The sequence below is a fragment of the Falco peregrinus genome, chromosome Z (genome assembly GCF_023634155.1).
Source record: "Falco peregrinus isolate bFalPer1 chromosome Z, bFalPer1.pri, whole genome shotgun sequence".
Lineage (NCBI taxonomy): Eukaryota > Metazoa > Chordata > Aves > Falconiformes > Falconidae > Falco > Falco peregrinus.
In genome coordinates this window covers 29,436,489-29,459,355 of record NC_073739.1, presented here as the reverse complement: position 1 = coordinate 29,459,355, position 22,867 = coordinate 29,436,489, and the positions used below count along the sequence as shown (strand labels likewise).

The 22,867-nt window shown below is 42.6% G+C and overlaps 1 protein-coding gene across 2 annotated transcripts in view; it reads right to left on the bottom strand.

Annotated features, from left to right (window-relative positions):
• Positions 1 to 13,188: 13,188 nt before the first annotated feature.
• The window catches only part of SHB (SH2 domain containing adaptor protein B), an 82,169-nt gene continuing 72,490 nt past the window's right edge, over positions 13,189 to 22,867 (bottom strand). For both annotated transcript variants that reach the window (XM_027780293.2, XM_055791253.1), the window contains one exon: positions 13,189 to 15,903. In XM_027780293.2, coding sequence (XP_027636094.2) covers positions 15,720 to 15,903 — 184 coding nt within the window. In that variant the 3' untranslated portion in view covers positions 13,189 to 15,719. The remainder of the gene's footprint in view (positions 15,904 to 22,867) is intronic.

Genomic DNA, 22,867 nt, shown 5'->3' with positions numbered 1-22,867 from the left:
TGCTTCCCTGGTGTTGCAGGTAGTTTTGCATCTACATCTTATAACTCAGCTGAACCTGGAGGTGTGAACAGCACTGCTGAACTCTGCCCCATGAGGAAGCTGTATCCCGAGGACAGAGACTCTGAGTGGGGTGATCCCCTAGTGTATCAGAGACCCCAGAGACCTAGAATGGTGCCAGTGGAAAATCTCCCTTCTCTCTTCCTGCACTCCCTGTCCAGGGGTTGTCACTACACAGCCCCCGAGTTGTGCCACATAGAGACATAAGGGCAGGGAACAGGATGATTTGGGGCTGTGGGAGACAGGACAGGGGGTCCATGAGAACAAGGGAAAAAGGACCACTGCCTGTGGAGGGGCTTCACTCCTGGAGGAGTTCCCTTACGCTCTGACCATGTATCAAACAGGGTCCCACCGTGGACCAAGCTGGGGGAAGCACAGTCCTCACAAGGTCGGGAAAGGTTGCATTCTCTCCAGTCACTTTCCTTGCAGCCCAGAAGTGTCCTGGCCCATCCCATCTGGGAGAGGGTGCAGCCCTGCCATCTTCAGCCCTGGCAGGGTCCCAGGGTCTGCACTGTCTGACCGGCCCCATCAACACTACATGGGCTGGGAGAGGCCACAGCAGGCCAGGCTGCTCTGGTGAAGATGAAATAAATTAAAAGACAACATTTTCATCCTTGCATCAAAACATGCTTTTAAAAAAAAATCCAAAACTGAAGGCAAATTATTTGGCATTTAGCTTTGACCTTCTCCAATTTGTGGCAAAAAGAGGAGGAATGGGAAATTAAGATAAAGGAAAGAAAGGAGAAATGCAGCTGGAGTGCTTTTCAAAAAACCCCACAAAACCTGAAATGACCACAAACAGGCTAAACACAGCTTCTGCTTTCCTTGCTGCTGTTGAAATAACCAAAATGCTAGGACTCAGTAACAAGAAAACTCAATATGAAGAAAAAACTCTAGTATGATGAATGTTAAGTTAACATTAAGTTTAAATAAAGTAAGATAAAATTGCAATAGTCCCGCTATAATTTCTCTGGGCTTGGTTAAAGCATCGTTTCTTTAAAAGGAGAAAAACCTCGTTTTGCACATGAACCAGCCTGCATCTTCAGCCGCTGGGTGGCACAGGCTGTAAACTGAAGAAATGCAAACGGTGAAGGAGGGATGCACACAGGAGCAGGCAGCGGCCTCACATTGAAAAACAGTTACATATCTGCTATTAGAATTAGCAACCATATTTGATTATATTGAAACACATTTGATCTTATAGAGTTATTTTAATAGGAATATAAAATTATAAGGAATATAAAATTATAAGAAATATTTTAGTGGAGTTTGTGTTTGCACAACAACCGACAGCTACTATGAAATCCTCTGTACAGCCCTGTACCAAGGCCAAAATAATAGGTCAGAATCACCTAGTAGGAATGATTAGAACTTAGATAACAGACTTAAGGTTCAAGATGATTGGATACAGTTTTTACATGTAGACTAGGAGAATGCATTGAGATGTCAAAATGTAGAATTAATGGGAACTGGGGAGAGTCGACTGGAACAACCTGTAGATACCTGCCAAGAAACAGTTACCTTAAGTAAAAGGTAATTCCGGCAGGGGGAGATCACGACCACCGACTCATGTACCACCTACCCAAATCGCACCCCAGACCCATTTCTAGATCTTTCTAATCTTTACTGTGCAGAATCGGATATGGGAGGAGAGTATGTTAATAATTTTCAGGAAATATTATGTTTATGCATGGATACTTAATGAATATGCATGAACAACTTCTATATATGGTGTATGATTTTGAAGCTCGGTGTGCATTGATCGTGAGAGGACTCGCTCACGCACCCAGCCATCAATAAAGAAGTGTCTGCTTATCTACATCACATTGGTGTCGATAAGTTCTTCATTCCGAGATTTTGGTAACAACAGCAGCTCCGCAGCTTTGGTGATCCAGAATGACATCACAATGTGTGTTTTCAGGAAGCCTTTGGGCTTTGCAGAATCTTGAGAACTTTGCAGAATCTTGCGAAAATGAAGGGAACTAAAACTGCACCTAAGAACTCCACAAACCAGTCTGCTGCAGGTTCTGTCCTGCAGCTGAGATGGTTGTTCTGTGTGTTCCCGCTCTCTAGTAACACCTTCAGCACTGGAAGTTCATCCTGGAAATGACAACAATCAACCAAGCAAACAAAAAACCAATTCAGAATAAACAAGGAAAAAAGCAGTTGACCTTAATTTGCATGATTTCAGTTCAGTCTGATGCCACTGTAGAGACACTACTGTATAGACATTTATGTTAAAGTATCCTGTTAAGGGAAGGTTGCTGGCCTTATACAAATCTGTGCACGAAACTTAAGTCAAGCTGGCTCTCAAGTTATCAAAAACTGATGGATGAAAGTAATCAAGGAAGTCAATCTTGAGAAATAAAGAACAGATAATGCTAAGAACACCATTACATTAGTTATGCAGAAAGACGTGAGAAAGTTCTGGCTGCAGGAGGAGACAAGCTGATAAGGTGTTGCAGCCCACAGGAAATTAATTGAAAGTAGGACAAAGGTAACTGTGGCAGTGGGAGATCTCCAGCTCCAACTCAGATAGTCCCCTTGAGAGAGGGCAAGCTTGGGTGGCATGTGTAGGTAGTAAAACCTTTAGCAGTGTCACCTGAGGCTGCACACTAGTCTGCATTAGAAGCGAGACATTTGTACCCAACCCTGTGTGTGAATGAAAATGAATATTTCAGGTACTATGAATGTGCAAGTACTCTGCTGTGTATAATGTGTGGCATCAAGTAACTTGGTGAGCATGCTCAGAGGAAACATTCCTCCATGCTCCCAGCACTGTAATAAAGAATATTTGCCTTCTAAAACTTCAGATCAGATCTTGGAGAGTTTTTCTTTGTGACCAACTTTACGGTATCAAGTCTTACATTTTATAAATATCCAAAGGTATGATTCCACTCTCATTTGCACAGAGCTGAACATGGAGAAATTGAAGCTAATGTAGTGAAATGAAAAAGGACAAGCACAGCTCAACAGGGACTCAATAGACACAAAAGGAGCCAAAATTCAAGTTTCAAGGTCAGCAGTTTTGTGCCGAGCCCCTCATCTGCTGAATGATTTCTTCTGCATTTGGAATTTAACCTGAAACAACCTTCGTGTACAAACACTGACAAAATATCATTAGCCATTTAATATAATTGCACAGGGAAGCTCTCTTTAAACAAGCAAACAAACAAGCAACCAAAGAAAATCCACCCAACCAAAACAACTTTTATCATTGTAATTCTGTTTTTCAATCTCATAAAATTAAACTTAGGAAATATTATAACAGTAAAAATAATACTGTACATAGTCCCTCCTGAGTAGCATTTCTCCCTTCCTAGTTTCCACCTCCCCAGAATCAGCAATATAAAAAAAAAAAAAGTCAAACAAATCAAAACCACCAATTTACTAGAATTGTTCTAGACTGAAGACACACAAAAATATTTTTTCTGGTGGCACCAGAAAAATTACAGTAATTTTCAGAAGACTTACCTGCAAACAGGAAGGAAGAACAAGCCAAGGTTGAAAGGATGCTTCTGCCCCCAGCTGCATGTTCGAGGGCTATTTCAAAGAAATGTATTATTCTTTACTGAAATGCAATCACATATCCAGGAAAGGCACCTCTACAAGTAGACCTTTTTCAGGCTGCGATTACAACCCCATAAATAAATGAGAAGTGATTTCTGGGTTGGTGAAGTTGAACTGGAATCCAGCTCTAGAATTATAAGTTACAGCCTAGTAGATTCTGTGAGTTTAGATGGGCTCAAACCATTGAAAACAGAGAAGAAAAATAGCTGGCAGGAGAAGGGAAAAAAAATAGAGAACTGCTGAACTAGGTAAATGAGGACTAATGAGAACTGCCAGCACAGTGCTTTACTGCTCAGCAGAGTGCTCTCACCACTCATCCAGGGTTCCAACAGTGCGATGAAAATTGTGACATTTTCCTGCTCCCACAGGTGCCTTTTCAGACAGGATTCCCTGCTTTCATGGCGGAGGGCAGCCCTGCTACCCCACCATGGCAGAGGATTGCAGTGGTCAAGACGGACAGCGTGCACAGGTCTGTCGTACTTCTTGCTCTTTCACACCACTGTTTCTTCTACCTCTGCTACAGCAGCACATGATGTGTCCACATGTCACACTGCTGTGACAAGCAGCAAACCCAGGTGCCTTTTACCTCACTGTGTAGACACTGTTTCCTTCAGCTTTTCTCTGCCCTTCTGACTCTGGTTCTGATTTCTTTGACCACCCCAATTTGAGCAAGCACAGACTGTGCCAACTCTGCTAAATAATTCCTTTCTCACCGCACAAAAAGGATAAGGATTAGGAACCAGCACAATTGGGAGGGCTGCAGTACTGAAATCTCTGACAGTGCACAAAGAACCCTTTGTTGAACATGGGTGGAAGATAGGGCATTGTGTTGAATTAAGAATGAGATTTCCCATCAGAAGTTCTTCCTTTCTGTTATGGCCTGATTAACTCTTCAAGTGCTACCAGGAAAGAAGTCGGGGAAGCACTAAGGCAAAATTGAAGTCTTTTGGGTTTAGAGTAAAAAAAACTCCTTGCCCTCTTCTCAAGGAACACATCCTTCAATACAGCCCGAATCCAGAAGTTGCTTTGGACCACATTTTTGGGGGAGGCTCAATGTGGGATAGATTTCTTCCTTCCCTCTTTGCACAAACACAAGAATGCGAGCCTCAGATCTGTATAACGGTTTTCCTTTGGGGAAGCAAAGCTTAAATAAAACTTTAACTACATTCACCCCGTTTGCTTTTCCAAACAGGCTCAGATTTAGTGCAAAATATTTAATTCTGCAAATTAACTGTAAATTTAGGTGTAAGTAAATAAATGTTTAATCCCATGTAGATAGGATGTAAGGCTCTTACAGAAAGGTGCTGTTGATCTGGCTAAGTACTACTTAGATGTTCTGTCTTCCAGTGTGTTGTTGTGGCTCCTCCAGAGCTTCATATATATGTATGCTGGTACACTTTTAAAAGAAAAATATTATTTATTGCCTTGGCCTTGTTCATAAATCAGCATCTATTAAGGAGTGTTTTTTAAACTCAGGAAACTTGTGAATGTAGCAGGAATCCTTCAGAGCACAAAGCCTGAACACTCAGTAGAACAGTGGTGGTGTTCAGGCAACTAGAAGCATTTGCACGGCCCTCTTCATTCTGTAGTGATTAGCAGGAGCTGCATAAGTACTCTTAAAGCTGAAGTCAAGAGGAATTCCACACCTTATGGGTCTGAGCTTGGTAATTACATAGAGTTTTGCAGCCGAACAAGTGGACATCAACATCTCTCCCACACATAACAGTATAGTGCTATTTTGATCTGATGTCAGCATTCAGCTCAAATATTCAGAATCAATCATTCCAGTCTATGGGTGTTGCACAAACAGAAAACAGTAAGGGGAAGTCTAGGACAAACAACTAATTGCATAATAAATTATTGCAGTATTGAGCTTAGACACATCTGGAATACATTTGCCTTTGAAAAAAAAATCATGTATATGGCACCAACAATTTTCCTTCAGCAGAGAATATTCTTAGTTACTCCGCTATAAGATGTAAGGATATTCTAGAACTGTGACAGTATCACAGTCCTGCCCTGTTCTTACTGTTTGGGATGTGGTCTCAAATTCAGATGGGGGTGGAAGGAGGTAGGCAGAAGATAAAAGATGCTTCATTCTCCACCTGCCATTATTCATGCAAATTTTTATTTCAGTTCCTTAGACTATGAATACTTTTTCAGATATTCTATGTATCATCATAAAAAATGAGGAAAAGGAGACATTTGTATGCAGTCATTTTAAGAACCAAATATTTGGGAATTAAAGAAACAAAGATGATCATACATATTGGGTTTAGGTAGCAAGGTTTTGGTAGAGCCTCTGCCTGGGACAGGAGGTAAAAAAAAACAGGGCTGCTTAGATGTTAGTGCCCACCTGTCACCCAACCCCAGGAGAGCAGGGGATTTTAGCAGGTGCTTCTTAGCTGTATAGCTCTTTCCTAAACTGCTTGAGCACCACACCCCAAAGACCCTTAATGCAGACAGCTGCCAGAGAAGGGTAAATGGGCTCTGCCCTGCTTCTGTAGAAGAGGTCCCCCTGCCTATGGGCCAGTCACTTTTTCCAACAGGGTGCAGAGCAGAAACTGTTCTATCTACTGCTCTTTGATCTGATGGGATTCAAGAGGACAGCACTGCTGGGATGGGGCCTAGTTCCTGCTCTCACATTTCCCTGTTTTGAACACACCCTCCTCCTGCCAGGGGTAGCTGATAGTTCTTTGCTTCATCCGTGGCTCCTCATGGGATTTTTTTGGGTGCTCAAATTGTGTTGAGCACACTAGTGGCTGCTATCAACACACATTACAATGCAGCCATGAAGTGAAGATTACGGTGCGCAGTGTGTTGAACACGTTTAGAGCCACCCTTTTATGTGAAGTATGGAAAACAACGAGAGCAGTGGTGAGCAGCGGTGTCTGGTAGAAAGAAGCTCTGCTGTCCTCTTCCAGGGCATGAGAATAGCCAGTAAAACTTGAGCCCTCTCTCAGGGAAGGACACCATAACTGGCAGGTTCTATCTCCATCACTTTCACGTGGCCTCTACAGAAGCAGGGCCTAAGGCTGAAACAGGATGCAGGTGTGTTTTTCCAGACATGATTCTGAGTGAGCAAGTCAGCAAATCAGTCTCAGTCCAGTGGTAAAACAGCAGGTCTGTAGTGACATGGTAGGCCTGCAGTTAAGCCAGGAAGCCAAGGTCAGGATTAGCATGACAATCAAGGAGGTACAAAGGTGTAGATATTACAAAGCTGTGGTATGTAGCACACGTGGGGGCCAGTAAAATCTCAGCTTAAAAGCAGCTTCCAAGTGAAAGAGGGGCATGCTCTCACTTTCAGCTTTCTTTGCTCCTATCAATTACAGAACATACCCTGGACTCTGAGAGTCAAACTTTTTAACTGAGCCTGTACTCAGCACCTTGAAATCAGAATAATTCATTTGGTCATGTGGTGACAGCATAGAATACAAATAAGGGAAGGGTCTGCTTAATTTGGTTAACAGAGGTGAAGAGCAGCCTAAATAGCAGCAAAGCTGGTGCAACTGATGGTTGGAGGATGTCTAAGGCATAACAACCATGACATTATTTTGTTTTCAGTTCTCAGAGAATTAAGGAATGTGGTTAGTAGAACTGCTACCTTGGATTTCTGGAGGGCAGACTCTGGCCTGGTTGACAGCTCCTTAGGAGGCAGTCCTGAAGGGCAAAGGAGAGCAGGCAGGCTAGACATTCTTCAAGAATGAACTCTTAAAGGAGCAGGAGCAGGCTGTCCCTAGGCACTGAAAGACGACCTGGTGGGGAAGACCAGCCTGGCTGAACAGTGAGCTTTGGCTGGAACTTGGGAAAAAAAGTTTATGACCTTGGGAAGAAGGGGCAGGCAATTCTGGAGGACTAAAGATGCTGTGTAGTTATGCAGGGGAGAAAATTAGAAGGGCCAAAGCCCAGCTAGGACTTAATTTGGTTACTGCAGTAAAAGACAATAAAAAATGCTTCTGTAACTACATCTGCTGAGCTGGAAAATGGTCAGGGAGCAGAATGATGTCATAATCCAACAGGAAACAGTTAGCAACCTGCTACACCACTTAGACACACAGAAGTCTATGGGCCAGATGGGATCCACACAAGGGTACTGAGGGAGCTGGTGAAAATGCTCACCAAGCCACTTCCAATAATTTATCAGCAGTTCTGACTAACTGGGGAAGGTACCTGTTGACTGGAGGTTAGCAGATGTGATGCTTATCTATAAGGGCCAGGATCCAGGGAACTATAGGCGTGTCAGTCTGACCTCAGTGCTGGAGGTTATGAAGCAGATCATCTTGAGTGCCATCATTTGGTATGCACAGGACAACTAGGTCATCAGGTTCAGTCAGTGTAGGTTCACAAAAGGCAGGTCCTGCTTGACTAACCTGATGTTCTACGACAAGATGACCTGCTTAGTGGATGCGGGAAAGGCTGTGCATGTTGTTTACCTGGACTTTAGTAAAGCCTTTGACACTCTTTCCTACAGCATCCTCCTGGAGAAACTGGCTGCTCATGGCTTAGACAGGTGTGCTCTCTGCTAGATAAAAAACTGGCTGGATGGCTGGGCTGAAAGAGTTCTGGCGAATGGAGTCAAATCCAGATGGGGCCAGTTTTCTTTAATATCTTGGATCTTAGGATATTATCTTAAGATAATATCTTAATGGTCTGGATGAGGGGATTGAGTGCACCCTCAGTAAGTTTGCAGACGACACCAAGTTGGGAGGGAGTGTTGACCTGCCTGAGGGTAGAAAAGCTCTACAGCACAATATGGACAGGCTGCATTGATGGGCGGAGGCCAACTGTATGAGATTCAACAAGGCTAAGTGCTGCGTCCTGCACTTGCATCATAACCACCCCAAGCAATGCTACAGGCTGGAAAGATGCCCATCAGAAAAGGATCTGGGGGTGCTGATTGAAAAATGGCTGAATATGAGCAGGCTTTAATATCATCAGTGCTCCTTTGCCACACATTCCAGATTACATCATCTCCTGAGGTGATATGTAGGATATCTTGCACTTATCGACAATTTGGATAGGGCCCAGGGCTATTTCCTGTCTGCTTCCAGCTTCACTTGTTGGAAGCTTTGCTGTTGCTTGGGTCCCCACATAAACGAGTCTTGCTTACAGCACTGTTTATAGTGGTTTCACTAGTTGACTGTATCTGGGAATGTGCATTTTTCAGAACCCTACCATTGCAAGGGAATACTTGACAGCCCTTTTTGTTGGCAGCTTTGGGAAACATATTCTTTTCTACCACTTCACTGGATATATCGTCTTCATTCCACTCATTTTACCCCTAATAATTGTATTTCTGTAATGGACTTCAGACTTCTTGATGACACACTTTGCTTTCAGTAGGATTTTAATAACAGCTTAACATTTTTTCAAATATTTTTTCTTCTGTTTGACCCCAGAGTATGATGTCACCAGTGTACTGCTTGTATTCAAGTGCATTGCCCATCTCTAAGTTTTCTTGACCTAGTCCACAGCACATGGTGACACTGTGCATTCACCCCTGGGGTAGTTGATTCCAGGTGCACTGGATTGCTTCCAGGTGAAAGCAAACTGAAGTCTGTGCCCTTGCATTATGGGAATAGAGAAGAATGTTGGCTATATCACTGCTGGCACACCATTTTACTACTTCTGCCTCCAACTCTTACTGCAGCTAGAACATGTCTCTTAAACTAAACCCTGAAATTACTCCCCTATTCTTATCTACTTCCATGTAAAAAATTCAACCAAGTCCAGCCCAGGTCAAGTGCCACACTGCCCCCAAAAAACAAAGCTTGTTTTCAAACCCATGCTGTGACTGGCTCTGTGTAGTGTTCCACAAGCCCCTCAAATGCTAAATGCTCCAAGCCCACTTGGACAAGCTGCTACCTGCTGCCACTTAAAACCAAATGGTAGTGATGAAGGTGGACAAGGCGCTGGTGGTACAAAAGGCATAAGTAAACACCTGCTCTCCATCAGACTGAGCAACAGAAGACAGGCTCTCCTAAAACCCCTACCACTCAATCTCCCCCACTGATCTTGTAGCACCAGAACACCGTCACTAGTTTCCAGTTATACCTTTCAGAGTTCCTGTGGTTAAATTAGAGAACAGTACAGGAGTGAGAGCTCCAGCCACCAGCAGCCTGAGGTGATGCAAAGCACCAGATTAAAAGTAGCAGCACCGTTCCTCTCCTTGTAGGCCAGGCACCTGGTCCCTGGGGTACCCCTCTTTTGTCTTCTCCCAGCTAAATCAGTGTCCCGGTTCTGGCTGGGAGTTAATTTTCTTCTTAGTAGCCAGTACAGTGCTGTGTTTTGGATTTAATATAAGAATAATGTTGATGGGACACTGATGTTTTAGTTATTGCTAAGTTGTGCTTACTCTAAGTCAAAGCCCTTTCAGTTTCCCATGCTCTGCCAGCGAGCAGGTGCACCAGAACCTGTGAGGAAGCACAGCCAGGACAGCTGACCTGAACTGGCCAAAGGCATATTCCATACTGTAGAAAGTTATGCTCAGTATATAAACTGCAGGGAGTTGGCCAGGGCTGCCAATCGCTGCTCAGGGACTGGCTGGGCAGAGGTGGTGAGCAACTGCATTGTGCATCACTTGTGGGTCTTTTGTTTTGTTTTTTTCTCCCTTGGGTTTTATCTCCCTTTCTCTCCCTCTCCTCTTCATTACAATTGTTATTGTTATAACTACTGTTATTATTATTATTACTAGTACTTTATTCCAATTGTTAAACTGTTCTTATTTCAACCCATGGGTTTCTGCTTCTCCTCCCCACCCCATGGGCAGGGCAGTGGGGGAGTGAGTGGCTGTATGGCTCTTAGTTGGATGGCTGGGGTTAAACCATGACAGCCAGCCTGATTCCTACTGCCAGCCCTCACACATCGTGTGTTCCAGCCCCCAGCCCATCCTAGAGGCCCTGCTGTAGACTTATTTCAGTTTGTTGGCAACTCTCCTGGTACCTGGAGGTACTCTAACCAGACACAGCATCCAGATGCAGCCTCCTCACCAGTGCTTTGTAGGGGAAATAATCATCTCGTCCCACCTGCTGGCTACACTTCCGCTACACAGGCCTGACTGCAGTAGGTCTTCCTGACTGCAAACTCTGTTCAGCTCCCCGTTACACTTCTCCCACCTTCTTTCCAGTCTGCCTTTTGCGAGAGGTCAATATGTCCCAATGCAGGACTGCCCTTATGGAACTCCAGGAGGTTCATGCTGGCCCATTCCTTGTGCCAGTCGAGCTTACTCTGCATAACTATTTGCCTTGTTTATCAACTGCTAACAGTCATCTCCAAAACATGGACAGCCAGGTGGAGCCAGTCCTGGATGTCTGAGACACAGACATAGGAAAATAATTGAACTTACTCTTAAATAAACTCTTGGTCTACAAACCTTGTACACTTTGACCTTTAGCTGACAAGTAAACAATTCTTTTCTGGTGGAAAAATGGCTTGACTCAAAACAGGGGGGATGCTGATATCAATCCCACAAAATTAATTCTCTGAGTGGTGTGGTTGGCGGTAGGAACCTTGAGATTTTTCTGTGGCTTGATAGTGCTGCAGGCTATGCTGTAGTAATTGCATAAACCCCAGAAACAGAAGTCAATGACAGAAATGCAACATCAGTTTTACTTATAGGTAGGCACTGAGGGCCCTATGTGCCACTCAGGTCAATACCAGGATGAAGGAATGCTCTGATAGTCTGGCATGGAACGCAACAATTTGTTTTTCCTTTCTAAGACTGCCAGTATCAACAATTAACCATTACCTGTATCTGATGCAACATCACAGCAACACCTGTCTCCAAACCAAACTTAGAAAGAAAATTGAGCCCTGCAAAGCTGCAATTTAGCTTTCTATGTCTTGGAACTGTCAGCAGCAGTAAATGCAATCCAGGGTCCCTGAAACACACTTGAGAAAGCGCAGCCAATGTTTGGTTTGATTTTGTCACTGAACTAACTGTAAGGTCCAGAGCACTGAGGTCAATGCAGCAACCATGAATTGTGGATACATGGTTCTCAGAGTAAACTCAAGGCCTGAGGCAGGCGATAACATGCTGCATAAAATAGGATTGCACATGGTCATCCCTTGCAACCTGTGTACATTCTTTTTCAGTGGGACTTCTTTTTGCTTCATTTCAGACCAACAACTTTGTTCAGCTGCTGCCATTTCCTCCCTTCCTTTCCTCTTCCCTTCTTACTGGGGACTCCAACAAGAAGTAATAAAAGGAAACAATTTGCAGTGTTATATGTGGGGTCACTGTAGATCATTAAAAAGGGAAGAATGTAAGAAAAATAGGAGACTCCACTGTTCATTCCCTTCTCCCCTTGCTCTCACCAGCAGTATAGACAGGTCTGTTTCATTTCTCTTTTGTTTTTTCCCCCAGTCCAAGGAGCTAGTGCAGCTGTTTGTTGGGAGGGGTTTATTTATTAATTAATTTAAACAAGTGTTAAGACTTTGCTCATTCTGTACGTTGGACCTGAGGACCACATGTATTAACTAACAGTAGCAGAGGACCAACTGAGTACCCTAGAGTGGAGGTTAGCAGTGCAGCACAGTAAATACGGATCAGAGTCTGGATGGAAGGTGGCATCTGCAGCCTCCACCAACATTATCACACAGTGTTTGTGTTGCCAATTTGAGCCATGACAGCAAAAGAAAGGTCAAATCCTGAACCTCATTGGGATGGCGAGTAGCAGCACATACATATTTCATCCTCCAAGCAGCAACCAGTTTTCCTCAGAGCATAGACTCAGGACATGTTCCCTAAGAAGCTGGAAATGTGTGGTTTGTACCTTCGCACTTAAGAGACCCCTGTACTTTGCATCCTGGCTCTAAAGACTTAATTTCAGGGTCAGAGAATAAACTGTTATCAAGTACAGAACTCATGGTCATGACTGTACTTCCACAAACCTTCATGATTTTTTTGATTATGGAAGGAGCTGAGAGATGTAATCTGGTCACTAAAGCTCTCCTACACATCGTATGGATGTTCACAGCCTGGGGGGGTTCATCACTTTGTCAATAACTCATGAAAATAGAAGACTAAATAACACCTCTTATAAATTCTGCAAGAAGTGTTTCACCACTGTTACACTGTAAATAGCAATAACAGAATTCCTTGAGCACCTTAAGCAATTGGACAGCAATGTCATTCACACACACAACTGTGTTGTTTCAGCCCAACCCTTGCAAAGGTGCACATTGTCGAGAATTGCTCAGGGCAGAACCAAGCCATATGATTTTCCAGACTCCAAACCAGATTATAGCCTAATGGTAACTTTCACTGCACATTTAAGACACACAAACACAAGTTGTTCTGAAAGGCTGCCTCAGCAGTTAGCTGTTCAAGACAATCTGAGTACACATTGACAATTAGAGGAAGAAAAGGGAGAGGTTTAATTTTTTTTTAAAATAAACTTTTAATATGCTATATAGGCATGATCACTATGAGATCTTCCACCTATATGCAACACTACACACTGCAACACACTGCATTTTCACTATACATTAGTAAGTCTGGGAAGAATATTCCTTCACTGGAAAAATATCATACAATCACTTAAATAAACAAGGACAACATTACAGTGCAAACAAAATCCTGGTTTTATTTATTCTGTAATTACTGAATACTTTCTAGAAGTCTTTTTAAAAAATAATCCCACAGAAAAAAACCTTCCCACAGACAACCAAAATTTTCTGAGATTATTTCCTTTTGCTGAACCAAGAACCGTGATCTGACCCTTGAAGCTGTAATAATCTATATACACATTTGTATGATGCATATTGCCTGATTTGTAGGAAGCAAGTATTTTCCCAACGCACAATCTGCACACAGCAATAAAGTGGCACCTGTTGGCTTCAGTTGACTTTCAGTCAGGCTCATGACAAGAAAGATTCAGTAAAACAGTGATCCCCATAAACTAAAGACAATGTGCTTAAGAAAGCCTGGCAAGGCCTTGGTTAACGATGCTGTTGGTTTCTACTGGCAATTGCTGCTAGAGAAAGTAGAGGCTTACTTTTCCATTACAGAAGAAGAAAAACAGGCCATAGAACAGCAACAACAACGCCAGATTCTAAAAAATGCACTTCAACATGCAAAAGAAGAAATATACTATATTTCTGTCCCAAGGGCATGATGGAATTGCTGGAGCTCACATAGGCAGAGAATCAGACAACAGCAGATGCAATCTGATTCCTAATTTCTCTTGAGCTCTGCCACCTTCATGAACTCCTACTCTGGTGAGAGAAAAATATGCTAACTTAAAAATGCCTGTATGCTCTTGCCAAGTGGGTGATGTTCCCAAAAGGGAAGTTTGGCTTCACTTGGAGAGGAATGTTGTCTCTTCATACTCCATTGTGCCACCCTTCTCTCAGAAAACCAGTATGAACCTATTCCAATGCAGCTTCAAATTCTGGGTGAGATAGTTTGACCTTCTATTGTTGCTGCACAGAATAACACTGAGCTCCTCACGTATGTGTGATCCACTTCTGTTTAAATTGTGTTAGATGGCATACAAAGAACAAGACAGGCTTAAAAGGAAGCAAAATGTTCATCACCAATGACATTCTATGGAACATCCTTGAGGTTCTTATCAGATTAGACAATACAATGCAGCACTAGTTTTACAGGCAGTAAGTGGTTATTCCGTTACAATTTTCAGATTTGCACTTCTTTCTAAGCATACATGAAATGGAATAGTAGTAGGTAAGAAAGCTGAATTAAATAACACACAATTTCACAGTCCTATTGCAGTCTGTAAAATACATAAACTGCATATAACCAGTTTGCTACTACAACAGCTGATGGGTTAATGCACAGCATTCTAGACATAGGTGAGAGATGGCAAAAAGTGAGGACTAGCAGGCTATTGATTCCCCAGTTCCAGTTTCTGCACAATTATATTTTTTTCACTTAACCCTTCCAATGAGCACAAAGAGCATGTAGAAAATCTCTCTCAAGTGGATGGGCACTGAGTTAGCAGGACTAAGGTACAGAGCAGCTTCTGCAGTGCTTCTGGCTGACAATGACTGAAATACAGCAGGAGGCTTCTGTTTGTGATGAAAATGAACACTGGGCAGAAGGTATATGTCAAATGACCATGTTTTAAGAATGTCTTCATACACCAGAAAAACAAATTCTACTCTGCTACATATGGCAGTCTCATTTATACAGCTGAAAAAGCCATCTTATGGAAAGGCGGTGTGACACACACTTGTTGGTTTGCTGCCTCAGTAGGACAATTGTTTGATCCAGATGAATGAGCAAGTGAAGAGTTTGCCTCCTAAAGCTTTATAAAAGCCTTTGACCACCCTCACGCATAAATACTAACCCACATATCAAAATAACTCATTCCAACTACTTAAAACATTATGGTGTAACTGCCCCAAACAGAATTAGCTGCCTGCATCCATGAATGAAACTTGCAAATGAAGACAGTAACCCTTAAGAGATTATTGTACCAAAAAAGGATAAAAATATACATCAAACTACTTTTTAATTATATCCCCTATTCATAAATAATTGACCATGATTTGCTCTCATAAAATTATTTTAAGACTGTGTGCCTAATAGGAGTTCAACATTTGACTACCCCAAGAAACTGCATTAAAAAAACCAAAAAAACACCAAGCTGAGTGACAGAGCCACAGGGACTTGCCACTAAGCAGCTCCTTCTCAGGTCCACCAAGAACACCCTAGGGTCCCTCAGAGTCAGGTTACCATTTCACATGGAAAGGTTTCTCAGGGTAGCAAGAGAATTAAAGTTGCTGGTGTTTTACTGCTGAGAAGAACTTGTTGATTCTTCTCAAAACTTGGAGGAGGAACTTTTGTTGGGAAGTACTTTTAATTCACAGAGAAGCTCTGGGAATTAAATCTGTTCTCCTTGCACTAAAGTAAGATTTCTTTCTCTTATGTAGAAGTTCTAGAGGCAAGCTGCAGCATAAGAGTACCATACACAGTCCCATCCCCAACTCTGCAGAGTGCACACATTCTTAAGACTAAAGGCTGACACTTCCCATCACAGACTTAAGCACTGAATTCCAGCAATGAATTCTGTGCAACCCAGCTTACCTCTCACCTCCCATCCACAGGAAGGGGTGAGACTAGGTTATTAGAGGGTCCGCACAGCCACAGGGTAGAGCAGTGACAGGTGTTCTGCTCCTTTGATAGGCAGCTTTTTTGTGGTGTAGTAGTGGATGACTTCAGGAACACTGTCGAAGGGAGGGCTGTTCTGACCCAGGATGTATTTATCTTTGGTTTTCATCAGTTTCATGTGCATAAAACCTTGACTGCTCCTGTAAGAAAATCAAAGCGTTAGTTAATGCTTGTGCATAGGGAAGACAGAAGCAGCACAGCTTCTCCTTCATAACACAGAAACATAGAACAAAATGCAAGCAGATCCTGGGTGGCCAAGATAGTGGCCAGACTGATAGACAGCAACTGCTAACTGCAAACCCCCCTGGACAGTCCAACACAAAGGCAGCCTAAGCTAGTATTTTGTTTTCATCACCTGTGCTGTCTGGACCCAGATGCAAGGCTATCTTACCCTGGAATTGATCCAGAGGTGTGTCAGAGGACAACCCCTTTCCTGTTCCTGCCCTTTCCCCCATGTTTTCCTGTGAACTTTTAATTTTCACTGCAAGCAATCATTACTTCTAGACCAAAAGGTATCATTGGGTTTGTCCTGTCAGAGGCCTGAGGCTCTCTTCACAGACACATAGGCAGGCCATAAGCCTCATTCAGGTGAGGCAAGACCTGCCCTGTTCTGTCTCATGGAGACCTCAGAACAGATCACAACCATCCCACCCCAGCAGCAACTTCCCAGAACACGGCTATATGGAGAACCCAGTGGCTTCAGCTGGGAAAACTTCCTCAGATGAGCCAATTCCTAAAATTAATGGCATAAAGACTTCCACCTGCCCCACATGGAGAAAAGGCTGCTACCCTACAGCCTTTCTGCAGGCAGAAACCAGTACATGACGCCCACACCAGAAGCATTCAATGCCTAGATGACCTTCCAGCCTGCATGTATGCTGCCTTTTTGAGGGAAGGCTCATGATTACACAGGGAAGAGTGGCACGGTAACTGCCCTCTCTGCCCCTGACCAAAAGCAACCCATCCAACATAGTGGCACTCCAACAGGTAGCACCCATGCTGCCATGCAGTGCAGTAGGTGGCAGAGGTGACCCTACCTCTTCCCAGCAGTGACCCTTCAGTGTCTGCTGTCTTTAGCATGCCATACAGGTCATTTTAAGAGTGTAAAGTTTAGGCAGGACAAAACAAGAGCACAGGACAGCTCCGACACTCCAAGATGTTAAATAAGGCCTAGAGGATTTTTATCGCTTGCTTGATGTCCCACTCCCAACTATTCTAGCTTCAAACCATTGTTTCTTCCAAGTGTGTCCAGGGGACAAAGACAATAGTGTTAAAATGGGTTGGCCTATGCCAGCAAGGAAACCCAGTTTAAGATGACACAGAAAGCTATAGCAGGAAAACACACCATGCCATGTTAAAAGCAGCTTCTCTAAAATCTGCAATTTTCTAGTCATCAGGTGCAGCATTCCCTCCAGAAGTGCTTGTGGCACAGTCAAGCTCATATCTTTCAGATGTATTCAACAACTGCCTGATGAAGTGATCCTTTCTGGTGAGCAGAAACCACTCCAGACGCTGCAATTATAGCTGTACACGCTTAAAAGCTTGCTTTAAATATCAATTTCTTAGCAGAAAAAAATATCTCTTGAATCATAATTGCTCTCTAAATTATTTCCTTTAAACAAAAGTGGCATCTTTAAATACTTCATTAAGAGGACAGATGTACTGCTCCCTTTCTTCAGTTTACTATGTATCTACTTTGCTACAACATGCCTTGAAAGTGTGCAAATAAATTAATGCAATCACAGATGCATGCTAATTTCAGGGGTACAGTAAGAACTGTAGAACAACCTGCCAAATGCACTTTAATGCAGAATGGGCAAGGACACATGCCCTTTTTAAAACAGAAGGAAAATGCTTTTAATGTAAACAAATGCTACAATCCATGTATTCATGACAGACAGCTGTTGCTTCCCTAAGAAGGACCTATGTAGACACTTAGGTTTGGGTAGTACATAGTCATTAATCTTACAGTATATTAAGTCTACTGCTACCAGAATTCCACAAACAAACAAACAACATCTACTCTATATCATGACAGGTCAGTGTTTTGGGAGGCCACACTGTTTGTGAAGGTGAGTAAAAAAGAACGTGACCTAGAAGTTGTGGATAGCAGCCTGATAGAATTTAACCAAGCCAAACAAAAAGCTTCTGCCCTTTGGGTCGGAATAAACCAAAGCAGCAGCGCAAGCTGGGGCATGACTGTCCAGAAAAGGAACTATGGTGGACAGGATACAGAACATGACTCAACAGTCTGCCCATAAAGGCTTACTGCAGTCTGGTTTGCGTAGCAGAAGTGTACCAGCTGCTGGAAGAAAGTGACTACTTCCCCTACAGAGCACCAGTGAGGTTGAAACTGTAACTGGCACCCCATAAAAAAGAGAAGCCAACACTGGAGCAAGTCCAGAGCAGGGGCACTAAGCATGGTCTGGGTGTGTGGGAGCACATGATGTTCAAGGACAAGCTGAGGGAACTGTGTTTGGAGATGAAAAGGTGAAATGGAGGGCGTCAGGTTGCAGTCATTCATTGCCTACATGGGAGAGTAACAGAGAAGTCAGAAGTTTCTCAGAGCCAAAAAGCACAAGCTACAACAAAGCGAGTTCCCACTGGACATAGGTAAAACCTTCTTCATGAGAGTAGTGCAGCCCTGGGACCAGGAGATCTCCATCCTCACAAGTTTTCCAAATTTGCCTGTACAAATCTCTCAGCAACCTGATGAGTGTGTCCTGCTTGGAGCAGGGGGTTGGACTAGATACCTCCAGAGGTCTATTCCCAGCTAAATCTCACTAGAAGGCTATGTATAACCTTTACCCTTTGTATATTTTCAGAAACCACTAAGTAGAGCTTCTAGTTCAACAACAATTTTGATTTGAAAATTTTGTAAAAATCTACTATTAAGGAAAAAAGACCAAAAAGAATCAAAGAAATCTGTGAAATTAAATTTCAAGACTCCTAAGTAAAACTTTCCTGACACTGAAAATGTGAGTTCTATGCAATTATTTCACAAGAAAGCACAATAAAATCCACATCCATTTCTAGCTAGGTACGAAACACTATTAAGGGGAAGATCTGCAAAGGGTACAAGTTTTGACACTTGAGAGGTTCAAGAAAGTGAGAAGACAATCCAATGTGATGGCAGACAATACAAGATGGAGGCTGCATGGCAGATTTCTCACCTCCCACTGTTTGGATTTAGCCTTTGCCAACCAGCTAGCAGGGATGACATCACCTTGCAACCATCTATAGAAAAATCTTGCAGTTAATGGGGACAGGATTGTAGAGAAGCTATTATCCTGCAGGGAGATCCGTCCTAGTCTGGCACAAACACTGAGAAGCCAGCTGTCCTAACGGGGCAGGAGAGCAAGTATTGACTCCTGGAAACAGGGAACATGGTACTTTTCTGTGCATTTATGAATTTTAGAATCATAAAGTCTTCCTTTTTAATTTTGTTTTTATTTATTTTATTGCTGCCATCTTCAAGTTGCCAGCTCAGACCTAGGAAAGCAAAATCTGATTGCATGGAGAAAGGACGAAAACACTAGCATAATGGGCTTGCCAGATAAATATGGTGGAGACCATCCCCATCAATAAGCTAAGGCCATGGCCAACTGAGAGGCAGCTCCTTTGGGGTAAGTATCCTGTTCTATTCTATACTATTCACCGCTTTAGCTCCTTTTGGACCAGTGTTCTGGCTTGGCAGTCAGAGCTTCAGACCATTTACTTACAAACAACGGATTGTTTCTGCTGCTGGCTTTTTCCTGCATTGCAAAACAGCTGAAGTATGGCATGAACTAATAGTTCTGTGGTCATGTTGTTTCATGAAAGCACTGTCTCTGGCTCATAGCAATGCTGCGCAAGGCAGCTCCAGCAGCCCTTCTTATCAGAAGAATCTTGTCAATTTCTCTTCCTTTGATGGCAGGTGTTTGAAAAGCAAGTTGCAACCACAGAGAGCTGCCCAGCAGGTAGTACAACTCATTAATGTATGCAAACTTTAACGCAGTTCACACCAATGCTGGATATCACTCTTTACCATAACAAAAATAATTTTTTGATCAAGAAGACTATGAAATACTACTAAGAAAATTGACCCTATAACAAAATCACCCACTCCTAAAAAGTAAGATATTTAACAATATATCACATAATTTTGCAGCTGCTGGTGCATACTGCTGGCAGCTAGCATGCACCTCTTAACACCTCTCACTTTTTCTGGCAATCGCTCAGTGAATTTTTCATTAAGAATATAGGGTAACACTTATACTAAATCAATTCCTTTCATGATAGCTGACTCAAAGACACTTGCACACAAAACTGATATGATTGGAGGCGGAAGGGTCACTCTCATCTTTCATAAACAGTAGCATGCAATCCAAATAGTTTGCATTTTGAGGACCAAACTTCCATTTCTGTTTCCTGACATTTCTTTCTTATTTCACAGCAATGGGGTGTCACCCCACATCCCTTCTCTTTTGGCAATTTGCATTACAATTTTAAAGGGCCATAGTCCTGCAATGTTATATTATTAACAAAGCAAACTGACTTGTGGGGTAGAAGGATTAAGCTCAATGTATGAAGGACTTCTCCTTGCATTCACTGCATCATCATTTTATCATCATAGCCCTCTGTGCCATTTGGCTTATTTAGCCATTGAAAGCTGACTGTCTATGCTTAACAAACTTGGAGATTTTATTTGCACATAGCTTTTCTATTAAAACCAACTACTAACCAGGATCTTTGTGGAACATCCCAAGTGATTCAACTGTCAACTGTCCATGTTCAGATGAAAACCTGTGAGGGTTATCTTAATTGAGTTACCAATAATCTTCAGTCACCCTCATTCTCAGTTATTTCCTCTGATTATTCAGTGACTTCTCTAACAGCCCCCAGTTAAGCACTAGCTCCCATTTTCTCTTCAAGGCAGTATATTGGAAAACTGGAAGGAAATAAATGGCCATCTAACCTAGCATTTTGACTATTGAAAAGCAGTTATTTCCCACATCCTACTCTTTCATGTCCCGCCTCCTCTGTACCTTCTCCCCTTCAGCAAATGTGGCGTTTCTTCAGCTTTTGGAGATACAGCAGGTCACAACCTAGAGCTCCTTTTTGCAGGTCTTCCCTTCAGTAGTGTTTTGTGGCTGGTTTGAAATGGAGGTAGATTTTATTGTGGTTTCTTGTGAAATAATTCCACAAAATTCACATTCCAGTCTATTTCTTCCTGTGCATTTCTATGGAGTTTTTTGGTTGTCCTAAAAAAACCCCTGAATTACTTTCATTAAGTAAAACCCAGTCTGAAAGGAAAGTCCCCAGAAATGGATTTCAGAGGTCATTTTGTGTAAATTCTGGGAAAGAGTGGAGGTGGCAACTGGAAGCTGTGTGAAATCACCCTTGAAGCTTTGCAATGTCAAGCATGCAAATTTTCTGTTCATAAAGAACTGAGAGGAGAGAATGTTCAGTTAATGAACTGATTTTACTGATTGCCAGTTTTTGCAGCCCATAGTTGTCACCATGTTGTTAATGATGGTCTGAGTTCTAATTTCTATCCCAACTACTTTTCTGGATGTCCAGAACTCTACGAATTGTGGATGAAAGCAAAGGTTACGTTTTCAAATACTTTCCTCCTTCCCTCCCTTCCTGCCTCCTTTTAGTTTCAAAAAAATATATTGTGAATCTGTTATCTGCCTTCCTTGTTCCAAGTAAACCAACAGAGCTGACACTAGTTGCAGCTAGAAATATCACACCAGACATTTCTCAACTGCTAGAATGAAGAACAAATTAAGTTGCAAGAAATCACCTTAGCACCTTGAAACCATACTTCCAGGTATATAGGATTTGAAACTGTTCACATCTACACTAAGGATCCTTCTGTGCTGCCTTTCCTTCCCCATTTGTTCTTGAAGTCTGTCTTAGTTTCCCCTCTTCTGGTATGCCTGAACTCATAGAGAATCAGTGCCTACCAGTTGTGGGCAAAGGCAGAATGCATCTACACTTATTTAACAGCAGTATTGCTGCTAGACCAATGTCTAGGATTACAGGGACACTGTTCAGAAAGGAACCTGGAAGTCGTACTCCTCCCTCTTCCTCCCTTCCTCTCCTCCAAACCCTTTTGATCTAATATGCAGAGATTACTGCAGTTTCAGGTAGCAATGAGGAAAAAGCCTCGTGGTTGAACCGGCTGTAAATCAGTTTCTGCTTAGTTAAGCACTGTTGGAGTCTACCTGAACAAGTACAAGCAGAACACATGCCTCATTGAAAGAGCTGAGAAATCGGTATTCCAACAGCAATAACTGTGAGAACCTGCCAGGCCCAAGGTTTTCAAAGAGCAGAACCTAAATGGCAATCCCAAATGCATATATGTGAGCACTAATGAAAGCCATTGAAGAGATGAGACATACACATTTTGCAAAAGAACATGCTAGGACCTGACCTAAGTCATATGATATAGTTACTATGTGAATCTGAATGTCACTGTGGTTTCTCAAATACAGCTATAATTATTTCCCAAATTTTTGTTCAACTGAGGGAGAACAGTCAAAAACCGGTGCCACTACAGACAACATTCACTCCTTCCTTTCCTACTGCTGATTTAGAGACCTATCAAAAATCCTGCTACCTCTTTATAACTACATTGGAAGCAAGGGGTTTTTTTATATATATAACAAGTTACTTTTGAAAAACATACTGCATGTTTTAAATCAGCTAAAAAGTACAAAGTTCAGCATGACCCAAAGCCCCAAACTACCCAAAGTCTATGTTCTCAACTCTGGAAAACAGGACCACTTCTACAGATCAATCCTGCGTTTTCACCATGAGAAAAAAACTTTGCTTGCAGGCCCCTTTGCTATTCCGGGAAAACCTCATGCCGGTTTATGAGTCCACAGGATCAGGTTGTCAGTGGACATCAGCCTCTCTGAATGTGGTTCTGTTCTCCCTTCATGACAATGATTGTGCAGAAATTATCTGACAGAGCAGAAAGCAAAGCCCATTACTGTGCTTACTCACAGTTTGCCCATTTAGCTGACTTGTGAAATAGTCCTGATCTAAAATTAAGAATAGCCACATTTCTCAAAACTAGAATGTGAGTCAGGAAATGAAATGGTGCAGGCATGG